General features: G+C 47.9%; 2 protein-coding genes across 2 annotated transcripts; both read right to left on the bottom strand.

The window, feature by feature from the left end:
* Window positions 1-616: 616 nt before the first annotated feature.
* LOC109775835 (phenolic glucoside malonyltransferase 2) lies at window positions 617-3713 on the bottom strand. Its single transcript, XM_020334531.4, has 2 exons — window positions 2341-3713; window positions 617-1397 (listed from the first exon to the last, which is right to left on the bottom strand). The coding sequence occupies exons 1-2, from the start codon at window positions 3199-3201 to the stop codon at window positions 723-725; spliced, it is 1536 nt and encodes a 511-aa protein (XP_020190120.1). The 5' UTR covers window positions 3202-3713; the 3' UTR covers window positions 617-722.
* A 283-nt stretch (window positions 3714-3996) lies between these two features.
* On the bottom strand, window positions 3997-5779 carry LOC109775836 (phenolic glucoside malonyltransferase 2). The gene is made up of 2 exons (XM_020334532.4): window positions 4982-5779; window positions 3997-4800 (listed from the first exon to the last, which is right to left on the bottom strand). Exons 1-2 carry the CDS (start codon window positions 5771-5773, stop codon window positions 4126-4128), a joined length of 1467 nt encoding a protein of 488 aa, XP_020190121.3. The 5' UTR covers window positions 5774-5779; the 3' UTR covers window positions 3997-4125.
* Window positions 5780-16104: the final 10325 nt, after the last annotated feature.

Raw genomic sequence — 16104 nt, 5'->3', positions numbered from 1 at the left:
AGTGTACGCGCGTGTGTATGAGCGTGTGTGTATGTACAGTATTAAGAAAAATATTAACGTCGATTCCTTCAGCTAGATCTCCCTAGTTATTTTACATCTTATTATCTAAACCACTGCAAATTAATAAAATTGAACACATAATAGTTGTACATTTTCAACGGTGTATCGCCTGCTCAATTTCAACTTATCATTTTCTAATTTTGGAGCTCTCTTGTTCAATTTTTGATTTGGTTTATGATTTTGACCTAGTCAACTATTTAGATTGGGTCAGGGATTTCTCAAATTAATCGGCAACAATCAGCCTGTAATAACACACAGTCATGTGCACTATTACACCGCCCAAAAAAGAAGCAGCGCCAACAGTAGCCACCAACGTAAGAAATTTTCCTACATAAGAAGTGTATGAGTTGATTAGCAGATAACAGATAGTCACATAAGCAAGAAAGCCCACCGGAACATCACATTATAAAAAAACATTTCATCATCTTCAACATGCGCCCAACCAATTTTTATCTTTATGAAATCTCAACCATACGAATTGCACGGAGAAGCGCGCTCAACCTTTTTAGTAAGATAAAGAACCAACAACTAAGATCGACAACTTCAAAATATGGAATTCTTAGTTAAATAAACAATTCAATTATAATGTATTAATCTTTATAAAACATCTGGGTGTACTGTTTTGAATTGACCTAACTAGGTCTCTTTGAGAACAAAAATTGTCACTCAAGTAGCGCCAGAAAGTTAGATTTGAACTCGTCCATTTGTGCCGCTTGGAGCAGTGCCACTGAGACCTGCACACCCCGGTCGTCCCTGCTGCCCATCAATGCCACCTGACCGTCTGTGTTCATCCTAATCGGCTCTGTCCGTGTCGGCTTTCCCCACCCGAAGTCGGCGATCTTGTATGCACTAAAGCCCGACGAGCCTGATATGTTCATCAACCGGTCCATGGCGGGCATGGGATCGAATGAGAAGAAGTTCCAACCAGCGATAGGGTCTTCCTTCATCTTGTTGATCTCGTCCTGGACCGCCGACGCCGCAGCCGCCAGGGCACGCTCACCATGAAGCTCCCGGGCAGGGAGCCTTGCCAAACACTTGGTGAGGCACGAGCCGATGTACCCCGCGCCGACGGGAGGGTCAAGGCGCTCGCGGATGTCGGCGAAGAAGAAGAGCCACACGTCGTCGTCCAAGGAGAACGACTTGCACCGGGCGAAGCACGTCCACGCGAGCGCGACCACGGCGGCGAAAGCAGACGGCGGGCGAGGCAGGGGCGTGCCGCCCGACTCATTGAGGTGGACAATGCGCAGCTTCAGGCGTTGGATGTCTCCTTGGTCCAAGGTGAAGGTTCGGCGAGTGAGCCGCTTTCGGTCTTCGAAGACTGATGACGCTAGTGCCGCCTGCGGACAGGAACATGTAAGGTGTCAAATGAGTTATGCTACACCTACCGACCTACGTAATTATTTGTTACTTCATACGTTAAACTAGTCATAATGGAGAGTAAGCTAGACTAGTAACATGTGGGGAGTAACATATAACATTTGTTACTAGTCTATGTTAGGGCATTTTCAATCGTAAACCCACAAATTTCGTCCCGCATCCATCCGCAGACAGGAGGGCCAGTCCACGGACACGGATGCGAGAGGCCGCCATCCAACCGTAGCTGCATACATTTTAACAACAGTTCGAACCAACCGAACGAAATTCGTTCAAACACGTTCGGATCTTATATAAGCACGTCTTTCCTTATTAATTACTTGCCACATCATTTATTTTTGTCTAGATATGTACGATATTATCGCTTATATTACTCCTATTATGGATAGTCTCACGGTGTGAACATGTGTAAAGATTTGATCGGAGAAGAATAAGGCAGGAGCCACACCTAGTTAAATTCAGGGGAGGAGATTAGCTTAAGTAAGGAACTTCCACACTAATCTACTCCTCTGAAAATGTAGCCAGTTTGTAAGTCTAGCAATTTCGGCGTCAAATACACCCATTTGCAGAGAAGATTCTGAAAGGTTATGGGACCATCACTTCATCTACATCAAAATTGATCTACATTTTTCACATCAGTCTTTCAGTGTCTCTGTATGTACTCCCTTCGTCCGGAATTACTTGTCGTGAAAATGGATGTATTTAAAACTAAAATACGTCTAGATACATTCATTTCCCCGACAAGTATTTCTGGACGGAGGGAGTATAAGATTGTGAGTGGACGCTGCTACCAATCTGCTCTAATAAAAGTATTGATTTCTCAAATTCAACCAACACGAAGACATCAAGACGCTTAGAGCGAACCCATCTAGGAGTAGGTACGAAACAGAGGAACCAGTTACGTACCGAGGGCAAATTGGGAGCGAACTTCCGCAGAACACTCCTGGCCAGCTCGTCGCCGGCGGGCATCTTGACGAGCGAGCGGTCGAAGCACGGCGTGGTGGCCGGCGTCTCGCCCCGGCACGCCGTCGCCCACGCCTCGACGAACGTCCACAGCGCCCGCCCGTCGGCGGCGCCGTGGTGCACCGTCAGCCCGACCGCCACGCCGCCCTCGAAACGCGTGGCCTGCACGGCCAGCAGGGCGGTCGGCAGCCGGCCCATGTCCACCTCCGGCACGAGCGCCTCGAGGACGCGCAGGTCGTGCTCCTCGTCGCCGGCGAGGCGGCGGATGTCGGCGTCGCACTCGGCGACGACGAACCTGACGCCGTCGGAGGCGGAGCAGCTGATGCCCACGTCCCCCGTCTCCTCGAGGTGGACCAGCTTGCCGGCGAGCGGCGCGAAGCTGCCCAGAGTGGCCGCGAGGGAGGAGCGGAGGGACTCGAGAATGGCGTCGAAGGGCGGCATGTCGTCGTCGCCCTCGTAGAGCAGCACGTGCTGCAGCACCGGGAAGACGACCCAGAGCGCCTCCATCGCGGTGAACCTGATCGGCCCCGGCGGTGGCGCGGCGGTCTCCGGCACGCCGACATAGGTCGAGTCGGTAATCCTCACCGGCGACATCGGGATGATAGATCGTGAGCTGCGCGCTCGCCGGTGAGGATTATCGAGCCGAGCGTGCGCGTGTGCGGACGACGGGAGCGGACGAACGGCGGCACGGGTGCACCGCGGCTTGTATTTGGCAGTACGCGGGTGCGTCCTCGGCGCTCTCCTAAAACTACTTGCAGTCGATCGACATGAACAGTGATGATAATATATATAATGCGCTGGCATCAAAAACTGGTGAACAGGAAGAAACCTGAGCTGGCCTACCCAGAGAGGGGAGGCGAGAGTGCCGAACCCAACCACGCAACCTGAGACACTCGTCGTCAATCACGAATTTGCTTTTTGTTTTGACGCGCAATCGTGGATTCGTGGGGACACCCACCGATTGCCATTTTCCGTAGTGTCAGCGATGACGTCATTTTCTTCAACAGTGATATAACTCACGTGTGTTGCTATTTTCATCCTCCATCAAACATTTGAACGCATGCATATGTGCCGGTTGGAGCAGCGACACTGACAGCTGGACGCCCTGGCCGTCCTGCTGCGCACCAGCGCCACCTGGCCGTCGGGTTCATCGTAATCCCCCTCCCGAAGTTGGCAAAACTAATGGACACGAACGATTTTATGATTTTTATGATACACGAACCTCAGCTGGTGCCCAGACCCAGAGGAAGTGTCAAACCGAAGCACGCAACCTGGGACACCGGTCAATTACAACTTTCCTTTCCATAGACGAGCAACAGTGAGGTTCACAGCTTATGGAGCGCCAGCTATGTCATTTTCTTCAGTAGTGCTATTCATAAGCGTGTTTCTATTTGCATCCTCCATCAAACATTTATAAGCCTACTAATTTGAATTGACCCGGATAGGTACTCCCACCATTTCTTTTTTACTTCGTGTATAATATTTGTTTGAAATTAAACCACAAAAAGTTTGACCAAATTTATATTTAAAATTATATCAACATATATAATACAAAAGTTATATAGTATGAAAACTAATTTCATGATGCATGTAACGATATTGATTCCATAAAGTGGATGCTTGAATTTTTTTTCTATAAAGTTGAACCAACTTTGCAAAGTTTAACTTCAGACAAATTTCATATGCAAACTAAAAAAAAACGAAACTAGTATATTTGAAAACGAATCGTCACTTGAGTAGCTCGAGGAAACTAGACTTGAACGCATCCATATGCGCCGGTTGGAGCAGCGACACCGACACCTGCACGCCCTGGCCATCCCTGCTGCGCATCAGCGCCACCTGACCGTCATGGTTCATCGTAATCGGCTCTGTTCGCCTCGGCTTCCCCCACCCGAAGTCGGCGACCTCATATGCTCTAAATCCCGATGAGCCCGATATGTTCATCATACGGTCCAGGCAGGCACCGGTGAGCAGCGTGAGGAAGTTCCACCCAGCAATAGGGTCCTTCTTCACCTTGCTGATCTCGTCCTCGACCGCTGACGCCGCGGCTGGCAAGGCGCGGTCACCACGAAGCTCCGGCACGGGGAGCTTCGATATCAACCCGGTGAGACACGCACCGATGTACCCTACATCAACGGGCGGATCAAGGCGGGCGCGGGTGTCGGCGAAGAAGAAGAGCTGCGCGTCGTCCTCTGGGGAGAATGGCTTGCACCGGGCGAAGCATGTCCAGGCGAGCGCGACGACAGCGGTGAAAGTTGACGGCGAGTGAGGCAAGGGTGCGCCGTGGGAGTCACCTAGATGAACGATGCGTTGCTTGAGTCGTTGGATGTCCCCCGCGTCGAGGGTGAACGTTCGACGGGTGAACCGCTTTCGATCTTCAACCAGGGATGACGGTGGTGCCACCTGCGCATAAGAACATGTAGATCTAGATTTTCTTATACGTTATCAGTTTTTTTTTTTCTGGTGGATGATGATAGCTGTGTTCTTGATCCAAAATATTCATTCCTCTGAGCCCATGAAAATCTTAGTTCGAACTTCGAAGACGAAAGACAGGACTTGGACATGTAAGAGAGCAACCACGTACCGAAGGCAAATTCGGGGCCACCTTCCGTACGACGCTCCTGGCCAGCTCTTCGCCGCCGGGCAGCTTGACGAGGGAGCGGTCGAAGCACGGCGTGGTGGCCGGCGTCTCGCCCCGGCACGCCGCCGCCCACGCCTCAACGAACGTCCACAGCGCCCGGCCATCCGCGACACCGTGGTGCACCGTCACCCCGACCGCCACGCCGCCCTCGAAGCGCGTGGCCTGCACGGCCAGCACGGGGGCCGGCAGCTGGCTCATGTCCACCTCCGGCACGAGCCCCTCGAGCACCCGCAGGTCGTGCTCCTCGTCGCCGGCCAGGCGTCCGATGTCTGCGTCGCACTCCGCCACGACGAACCTGACGCCGTCGGAGGCGGAGCAGCTGATGCCGACGTCCCCCGTCTCCTCGAGGTGGACCACCTTGCCGGCGAGCGGCGCGAAGCTGCGCAAAGTCGCGGCGAGGGAGGACCGGAGGGACTGGAGAATGGCGTGGAAGGGCGGCATGTCGTCGTCGCCCTCGTAGAGCAGCACGTGCTGCAGCACCGGGATGACTATCCACAGCGCCTCCATGGCGGTCAGCTTGATCGGCCCCGGCGGCCGGACGGCGGTCTCCGGCACATCGACGTAGCTCGCGTCGACGATCCTCACCTGCGACATGGCGGTAGGGGTGACGGAGGTCGCAGTTGCCAGGTAGAATTGCCCGCTGGCTATGGCTAGCGTGTGGAGCTGGGCACCACACGGATGCACCGCACCTTCCTTATATTTGGCAGTACGTACGCCACTCAATGGGCAGGACATACAAACCACACAACTTGTCGACGGAGATGGATCGGACGATTGTAACGTAACGGGATCTCTTGTGGATAGTCGTCCGGCGAATGTGTGCACTAGTAGAAAACGGGGCAAAGGTCACAGGCAGTTTTCATATTAGCCCCGGTTCAGTCACGAACCGGAACTAATGTGAGCATTGGACCCGGTTCGTGAGCCCAGGGGCCATCCGGGGCCTCGTGGGCATTGGTCCCGGTTCGTATGGACCCTTTGGTCCCGGTTGGTGGTACAAACTGGGACCAATGGGCCACGATCCTGGCCCACCACCCTTTAGTCCCGGTTCATACCACAAACCGGGACTAAAGGGCGCGGCCAGTGTTTAGTCCCACCTCGCCAACCGAAGGGGGGCTCACACCAGTTTATAAGCCCGTCCCTCTCTGCCTTTTAAAGTGAAAATAGATGCCCTTATACAGGGAATTTGACCTAAATTCATAGTAAATTTCATAGAAATTTATTATGAATTTAGGTTGAATTTTCTCTATAAGCGCATCTATTTTCATTTTTTTATATTTATAAAATAAATAAACCTTAATAAAATAAATAAAACTAAATAAACCTTAATAAAATAAAATAAAATAAACTATAGTAACTACAATAAATAAACCTTAATAAATTAAGTAAAAATAGCAGCAGTAAAATAAATAAAAATAGCAGCAGTAAAATAAATAAAAATAAAATGCGTCTGGAAGAGATTGTCCGTTTCGTACACGAAGTGCATCCAGTTTATGCCGTAACCCTCTCAACTTTCTTGCACATGCTATATATGTGGATGAAATGATGATATCATGCCAAACTTTCAACCTTTTCAGAATTCATTTGAAATGCTTTTTAATTTTAGGGTCTTATAGCTCAAAATAATTAATAAATGCATGAAAGATAACAAATGAAGTCAGAAAGGATTGAAAAATGATGATGTGGCTTTGAAAGGTGCATTTTGAACACACACAAAGTTCCGGTTGGAGTCACCAACCGGGACCAAAGCCTTTGCTATATAAGTAGCACTTTGGAAATTTTCTGATTTCCGTGGCCAGTGTCCCCCCGCCCGACGACGCCGCGAGCTCGATCTACGCCGCCAGGCTGCCCCGTCGTCGTCGCCCGTGCCCCCGAGCCCACGCCATCGCCCGTCGCCGTCGTCCTCCGCCCCCCGCCGCCGTCGCCGTCGGCATCCCCCGCGCGCCCCCGAGCCGTCGCCCCGTACGTCACCGTCGCCGCCCTCCGCCCCGGCCCGCCGCGGTCGCCGTCGCCCTCCGCCACCCACGCCGTCGCCCTCCGCCACCCTGTGAGCGCCGCCCCGATCCCTCCTCCTCCTCCCTGTAATATGGATGTGTAGTTAGATTTGTAATTAGATTGTTGTAATTAGATTTGTATGTGTGTAGTATTAATTTGGATGTAATTAGATTTGTATGTGTAGTATTAATTTGGATGTGTAGTTAGATTTAGTTGTTGTAATTAGATTTGTATGTGTAGTATTAATTTGGATGTGTAGTTAGATTTGTAATTTAGTTGTATTAATTTGGATGTGTAGTTAATTAGATAATTTAGTTGTTGTAATTTAGATGTATTAATTTAGATTTGTAGTTTAGATTTTTTTGGTGATATTATTATTGAATATGCAAATGTTTGTATGTTCATATGCAAAGAATATATCAATTTTTTCATAGAATTTTTATGATTTTTTCTGTTGTAATTTTGTTCATAGAATTTTTATGTTTTTTTGTTCATAGAAATTGTGTATGATCAAAGTCATTTATGTATGTTCATATTTAGAAGAAAAAGAAGGAGAGAAAAAAGGAAAATAAGAAGGAGAAGAAGAAGAGAAGAAGAGAAGAAGAGGAGAGAAAGTAGAGGAGAAATAAATAAAAAGATGAAAAAGAAGAAGAAAAAAGAGTAGAAGAAGAAGAAATAGAGGAGAAGAAGAAGAAATAGAATAATCCTCTTTTTTTCTTTTTTTTTCTTCGATCACCTCCTCTATTCCTTTCTTCTTCTCCTCTTTTTTTGCGTCTTCTTCCTCTTCTTATTTTTTATCGGGTATGTCGTTGTCGATATATGTACCCCCCTCCCCGATAACTTTTAGTAAGTACTACCTAGAAAGTGTTTAATAGAATTAGTTAGAAAAATAATAGAACTAGTTAAACTAGCTAGTTTATTTTTAGTAAGTACTACTTTATTCTATTTATAGTAAGGAAATTAATAGAACTAGTTTGTTTTTTTAGTTAAAGCAATTATTCCCGCATCGACGTCGACGATGCCTATCCCGCATCCTCGTCGTCGACTCGGCGGAGGAGGTCGGCTTGATCAGAGGGGCCATGTCCGGGACTGGGCTCCGCCGGGCTGGTTTTGGGAGGTGCTACCTTCCGGTGGGCGTAGGTTGGTGAGGAACCAGCCCGTCGTTGACCCGATCCTTGTTTGGTGGCGCTCGCGTGGGCCAGTGACGGTGCCGAGGCTTCCGGACACCACGGAGGAGGTACGTCACCGTGTCAGCGAGGAGGACCAGCACGTCCGTCGCTACATGGTTGCGTTGGAGGGCAGGTTCGACAGTACCTGGCAGGTTCTTCAGGGATCTCACTGGAGCTATGATCCTGTGATGGTTCCGTCGCTTTGGGTGTCCACCGCCCGCGCCGATGTCCGTCGGGCGCTACTGTTCTAGCTGTACTAACGATGCTATATGTATGATAGTATTCGAGGTGTATTAGTGATAATATTCGGCGATGTACGGACGCATGGAGATGATGTAGTTTTGCTTATAATTGAATGTATCCTAATTTGAATACTACTTTATTTTGTGATCTGATTTTGCTTATTGAATGCTCAAAGTGGAAAACTACTCCGATCCTACTTTGAATGCTAAAATTGGAGAGCACTATGATTAGTTGATAGCTTATAGGGTTTTTGTTTTCGCAGAAATCTAGGAGCCCCCCCGACCCCTCCATCATCCCCGCCGTCGTCCCCGTCACCGCCCCCTCCGACATCGAGGTGAGACCAGCCAAATCCTCTTTTAGAAAGATAATTAAACGATATTTCGGGTTGACTGTAAGTCTGTCGAGTCTCCACCATATATGAGAGGACGAAGAATCCCGACTGTGTTGTCGTGGGGGTAGCTTCTCCTTCGTTCCCGTGTGCTAGACAATTTGGTGTAATGCACTCGAGAACGAAAGGAGGAGCTACCATCACCGACGGTCGCAAATGTCAGAGAGGAATCAGTGAGGGAGAGTTCCACCATATATATATGAGAGGACGAAGAATCCCGACTGTTGTCGTGGGGGTCGCTTCTCCTCTGTTCCGGTGTGCTAGCTAGACATTTTGGTGTAATGCACACGGGGACAAAGGGAGGAGCGACCATCACCAACGGTCGAATGTATACACCACGTGAGCTGAGAGTTTTCAAGAAAAGACTCGACAAACCGATAGTCAACCCGTGATGAATAATAATGATCTAACTTAGGTTTTTTAGTACATATATTTAATTGTAGATGTTTAATATTTGAATTATATATGAACATAGGAAATGTCGTACTCGGACGACGAAAGTCTCCCGGGGGAGTGCGACTGGTGCCACGACGACCGAGGTCAGTGCGACAGGCCTCACCTGGACGAAGATCGGCGCTTCAGTATTAAGCTGGAGCAGACGTTCGATGTTGAAACGGTACGCAACGACGACAAGTGTTATTTTTTCGTAATTAAGCATGACTTCAACTATTTCAACGTGTACTTTTCATCTTTTACAATTCGGCTAGCTTATCCCATGCCATGCAAGACGCTACGTCTTGGAGAGGATGGGTTTGGAAGACCATGAAAGTATGGAAACAAAGAAAAATCACCTAAGGACCCATCATGATATAGATTTTGAAGTAAAGCTGTATAATTCTGAGAGCGTAACCCAGTTTGGTTGCAAAAATTGGGAAGCATTTTGCAAGATGTATGGTTTTGATGAGGGTATGCTTGTCACCATGGATCTTGGTGATCCTGACATCGAGCAAGACAATATGGGCATTTGGGTCCTTGTTGATACGCCTCCAATTCTACCGTTATGTGAGTTTCTCAAACATAGTTATTAGCTAATTTATATTGTTCATTTCAAAATAGTTGACAGCTTATTTTCATTGACAGCTTATTTTGATTGTTCAAACAATGTGCGGAACATGGTAGACAGAACCTACTACACCGATGGCTCTGAGTTAACTTATAAGGAGAAAACTCATCTGGTCGGATTTTGTACTGATATTGAGAATTACAATATCTACAATCAAACTCCTCATCATTATGGTCCTCCATACGTGCCACTAGTGCACGTGGTGAACTACGGTAACTACTATGGAGATACCCTGGTAAGATTTCTTACTATTACGACATCCGTGCATATTTTGCATAGTTCTAAAACTAGTGCATTATCATTGCTAACTATGAAGTTATTACTATGTTTTTCAACAGATAATCCCAGAGGATTGTGTGCCTCATTTGATGTATCAGAATGGTAGGCTTGATGTTTTGAATATACAACCAGGTCATCCTACGAATCTCAACTGTCCATACCGGATTTCTAAAAGAAGTGGAGACATGCAAATCAAAGAATGGAAAAAATGTATGGACAGTCGCAAGGAGCTTCTTGGAAGCAAAAGGAAGCGAGGCGCAAGAATTGGAGACAGGATGATCTCCATTCTCCATAATGGAGAGTCAGGGTCTATATTGTTTTATGCTATTTTACCTTAAAGAGGGTATTTCGGTCCTACCTAATACTGATGATCATGTGCTAAGAATAATTAAGTAGGGTTGGTTCGATGACTGTGAGGATGATGATCGTATGACTTGTTAGTAATAACGAGTAGAAGTTGTATGATGATGATTAGTAGGACTTGTTGTTATATATGATGATGCATGATGCATAGTTATTATATATCAGCGGGTGAAATGAACATGGATTGGATTGAAGTGAAGGCAACATGCATGTGGTGCGTGTCGAAAGTAGTACAATCCAAACTTGATCAAGTCTGGATTAGTATTACTTTCGACATGCACCACATGTTGCCTTCACTTCAATCTAAGCCATGTTTAGGCATAGCAGTACGTAGCGCTGGTAAACCAAGCACGGAGATATAAGAGAGGACACTTCTCTCTAATAGCTACCTAATAACAACCTAAATTAACCCCCCAAAACCCCCAAACCCCCCCCCTTTCAAAACAAAAAACAAAAACCTCAGCTCCTGCCAGGTGCTGACGCGTGGATGCCTATTGGTCCCGGTTGGTGGCACCAACCGGGACCAAAGGCCCTCCTGCCTGGGCTCCCCGCACCGGCCACGTGGACAGCCTTTAGTCCCGGTTCGTGTAAGAACCGGGACTAAAGGGCTAGGGCATTAGTAACGACCCTTTAGTCCCGGTTCCTGAACCGGGACTAAAGGCCCTTATGAACCGGGGTAAAAGCCCCTTTTCCTACTAGTGTGCCGTGCCATGATACTGCAATTGACACTACCTAGGACGTAAAGATAAAGGCCACGTGTCGGCTAGACCAAAACTGATGAATGGCCGAAGATGAACGAGTAATAAGTGAAGAGCAATGGTGTCAAAATTTGGTAAGGTTATACGGTTGTAGATGAGAGAGAGAGAGAGAGAGAGAGTCAAGAGCAATTAATGCTACACCAACACAAGGTTAGGTACTCCTAAGGTTTTCACGTAAATGCTTATGTGGAGTTTTGCGATTGGGAATAGTGGAGAGTACAAAAATGCTAGACGTACCGGAAACTTTTACAAGAATTAACAGACTAACCTTCTCTCCTCACTAATCTCTCATCCCCTGATTTTTAGGTTGGGGCCCACTTCATCTTAACAACCAATCAACACACCCCACCTCAGCCTTGGTCAAAGTTTGCAAAGTTTGACTTTTCAAAAAATCTATAGGCACTACATTATGGAACGGAGGGAGTATAACTATATGCTTAATGATGTATCTAATGATATTTACTTAAAAGTGTAGGTGTAGATATTTGTCCTCTATAAATGTAGTCAAAGTAGGGGGGTTGACTTTTGAACTTTCCTATGCGCACTACATTTAGGAATAGAGGGAGTAGTTGTTATGTACTTTTCAAATTATACGGAGATGCATGAAAAGCGTCACTACTTTGTTGAAGAAGATATAAACCTCAGATAACATAAGTAAATTAATTTTCCACATCAATAGCGTAATTGCATTGACTAGCATGAGTTAAAGAATTTATGTTATTCAACAACACATAGTATCAAAGCAAGTCATGCCTTAGTTATGTATAAAGGTAACTAGTTTCATCATCGTTCTAATTGGAAGTGGTAGTGCAAGCCATGCCTTAAAATAGTTTAAATGAACTCTAATTCATATCATATTTCTATAATCAATAGCTAAGTCTACCAAAAAGTGTTATAATGCTAGAAGGAGCAGAGCTCACCGCAGGAGATTTCTGTAAGTCATGTCTTAGTGATGTGTAAAGGCAACCGATTTCTATGAGAAATAAATAACTCCAAATACATTAACCCCTACAAATTTCCATTACCAAATACTTCAATTAACCCTACGAAATGACATCCGCATAAAGGTGGTCACACAGAAATCCTTAAAGTGCTATCATGTAAGGAGTGAAGCTCACCACCACGATTGCCAGCGCAACTGTAGAGCAAGGGAAGACATGTTGGGTATAGGGCCGCACACAACGATGCAGGAGACCCAATGTCCAACGGCATGGCTGACTACACGGGACTATAGATGGCCGGAAAGAGGCGACACCTGTCCAATGTCAACGCGACGCATGAAAACAGATCGCTGCTCGAAACGGCATCAGAGCGGCAACATAGGACGGTGGGTCCTCGTCTGGTGGCCTCGGGCGCGTCGGATAGGGTGCCATCAGCACAGAGCAATGGTAGGAAGCTATGGACACTAACTGGAGAGGGGTACTTGTTGTTATAGTTGGATGACCGGCTTCGCCAGCACTGTCCGTAGAACTATCTGTATACACGTGTGGACGTGTTTGCGAATGTTTATTGTGACCATTTTGATTAACCATGTTTTTTAAAACAGTACAAAGCAGACGCTCATACATAAGCATATGCACTCACTACTATGAACGCACGTATGAACACCCAGTCCTGTGATGACCTTTGAAAGATTGAGCCAAATTATCATCTTGAGATTGACTAAGTCATCACAGACGCCTTCATAGTTGACATGAATATCTCCTCCCACGCTGAACGCATATCGTCGAAAGGGCTGAAATAAATCAAAAAAATACGAGCACCGGTGTCATATCTAGAACTTTAACTATGATGAAATAAGGATATTATTGACCTCCTAATCATTCAACCACAATTAGTTCGCATTTTGATGAACTAGGTTGAAGATGCCCTGAGTGATAAAAAACGAAAGAAATTAACCTCGGAGAGAGGGAGTGCGTGTCAAACCCAGCTACGCAACCTCAGGAGTACGTTAATTATACAAGTTATTCTTTTGACGAGCAACGATGAGGAAATTCCACACTGGCAACGACATGCTCGTGACTCGTGAGCTTATCCAGTGCCAGCGATGCCAGTTTCTTGAACAGCGATGGTGTTCAGAATGTACAGAAAGAATGGTTCAACTCAACACAATATTTGCATCCTCTCCCTCCCGCCATCCTCGAGAAAGCGAATCTTGCTTGGCATGTTAACGGACGGAACCGGCTCCTCTACCGTTGTGAAGGCACGGTAGGGTGCTACAGTAGCCTACCTTTGGGCCACTTATCAGCCTTCAGATCTAGTATGAATGGCTTAGATTTCTTGCTACAGAACATAAATAGTGTACATGCTACAGTGCGGAAACAGTACATCTTGCTACAGGATTCAAACAGTAAACTACTACAGTGTAACCTGCCGTGCCTTACATATTTTCCATTGCACATGTTACTGTAGCACCCTACCGTGCCTTCACCACGGTAGAGGAGCCGGTTCCGTGGACACGAGCAAAAGATATACACAAACCATTTTGTGTACACAGGTTCGCAGTTCATTCGGGCACACAAAGACTAAGAGCATCTACAGCCGGGCCTCTCATACCTGTAAAGGTCTTAAACGTCCGGACAGGACCGGCCCACCATCGACCCCACAAAAAATCCTGACGACGAGCTCAAACCCTGCTAGCTCACTCTGTCCTTCTCTTTCGCTCCGTCCACTCCTCTCCCTCTCCCTTTCCGATCCCATCCACCACGATGAGGAGCTCCGGCAGCGACTCCGGCTCGGATCTCGACTACGAGGAGGAGATGGCCCTCCGGATTGCGCAGGAGCGGTCCAAGGTAGATACCGGCCCACACAGTCTCGTTCCCCCGCCGGCCGCTCCTCCACGCGGCCAGCGTTGGGTGCTTGTGCCCGCGCCTCCGGCCCGCACGCGTACTCTGATGTCAGAGGCGCGCGCCGCGAGAGGCAGCGTGCACGGGAGAGGGACGCGGCAGAACAGTCCGTGCGCCGCCGCCGCGGGACAGAGCCAGACGCCGACGAGGACGCGCGTCTCCTCGCATGGGTGTACCGCCGCTCCCTCACGACGGCGGAGAAGGACGCTCGCCGCCTCCGACGGAAGAACGTCAAGGTGCTCCGACTTGCTATTGAGCAGTCGGAGCGCGAGGCGAAGGAGGCGGTGGCGGAGAAGGCTCGGGTGGCAAGGCTGAAGCGGGAGCAGGACAGGGTGGTCTGTCGGATGAAGGGGCTTATCATCGTCTCCGACTCCGACTCTGACGGTGGCGACAACTGCACCTCCTCGTCCGACAACCAAGACCCTCCACCAGCCGCGGACGCCTACAGCTGCGCCGGCGACCGGAAGGGTATAGGCCCGGCGAGGAAGTGGTGATTCCGGCCCCCCTCCTCCTCAATGTTTATATCGTTTTTAGTTGTAGAAGTTTATGAACTTGTCTGGGGATGAATTATGATCTTTTGAATGTGGTGAAGTATGTTAATGTCCGTTTGCAGCCGATTTTTGTTGTCTACCGTTTGATCACGTAGGATAGATTAACGTTTGCATGTGTAGTATGAATATGAGGCGCCGGATATGAGATACGCGGATGCAGATTGGCAAATATGAGGAGTGTCCGGTCAGTGTCCGCGGACGCGCCCGGACGGGCGCGTGCATTTGAGGGGCCGGATTTGCCAACTATAATTGTAGATGCTCTAAATCGAAGCAAATCCATTTTGTTTAGGAACTCCACTCCATGAGACATTCACTACCTTTGGCAGCATCTACTGATTCTGAACTTAATTTGAAAGACATATTTCGATCAAGACGTTTTTGGATGCTTTTAATAACTAACCAATGACAAGTGTTCTTCATTTTTTAGATCATATTTCAATCGAAACTTTCCGCGTCGATCCTTTTTTATTATGTCTTGTTTTTACTCCTATATTGGGAGTTACTATACGTATTGCTTGAGGTAGAACTAATAGTGGATTTGTTTATGTCTTTTGTTGAATCTTTTTCACGACTCAATAGAGAATTTGATAAGCCGATGATATTTTTCCGCCTTTCATAATACGGTTAACCATCATCTTAACTAATCGATTACGAAAAAATTAAATTGGATTTTAGAGTTTTTTTTCTGCAATACCTCGATGTGACATGAGCAGTTTGCACGCGGCAGGTTTAGCCCACACATGTGGAGAGTGGCAATTCCATTCCATACACGCAACCCGTCGAATCAACAGTTACGTAATAAACATGTCAAATCAACAATGGTGTCATTTTCTGCAATAGCGATGGATTTGAAAAGGGAACCGTTTCTGGTCGGGGCGCCGGTCGCGAGCCACGCTGGCTTCTGGCGTTTACCCACGTGAGACCTGTTTTTTTGTTCGGCCCCACGTGGACCATCCCTCCCTCCTTATCCTTTTCCCAGCCACACGTCTTCATCCCCTGCCTCCAGCCTCATCCTTCCCCTGCGCCATGTTTCTTCTTCCTTTTTCCCGCTCTAGTGCCGGCCGGCGGCCTCTGCTGGCCGTGTGCTCCGCCGAGACGGGGGACTGCCCAATTGTTGTCGGCCAGTGGCCGCTCGTGGTTGTGCTATGCTGGGACGCGGTGGTCGCAGATGCTCCATCCGGTAGCGGGGGTTGCTGGAACCGGGCGTCGGGAATGCTGCATCCGGATTTTTTTTCTACCACCGGCGTACCAGTGGTCGAGGATGCTACCACCCGTGGCCGTTTTTTGCTACAACTGAGCAATACAAAGCTGCAATGGGCGGCCATTGGGGCTGGAACCGGCGGTGGTCGTCGGCGCACTTGTAGCGCCATGGCAGACATGAAAAATGGGTTGTAGCAAATTCCGTCACCGGTTG

The sequence above is a fragment of the Aegilops tauschii genome, chromosome 2 (assembly GCF_002575655.3).
Source record: "Aegilops tauschii subsp. strangulata cultivar AL8/78 chromosome 2, Aet v6.0, whole genome shotgun sequence".
Lineage (NCBI taxonomy): Eukaryota > Viridiplantae > Streptophyta > Magnoliopsida > Poales > Poaceae > Aegilops > Aegilops tauschii.
The sequence above is the reverse complement of the archived record's forward strand: the minus strand, read 5'-3'. Positions and strand labels throughout refer to the sequence as shown.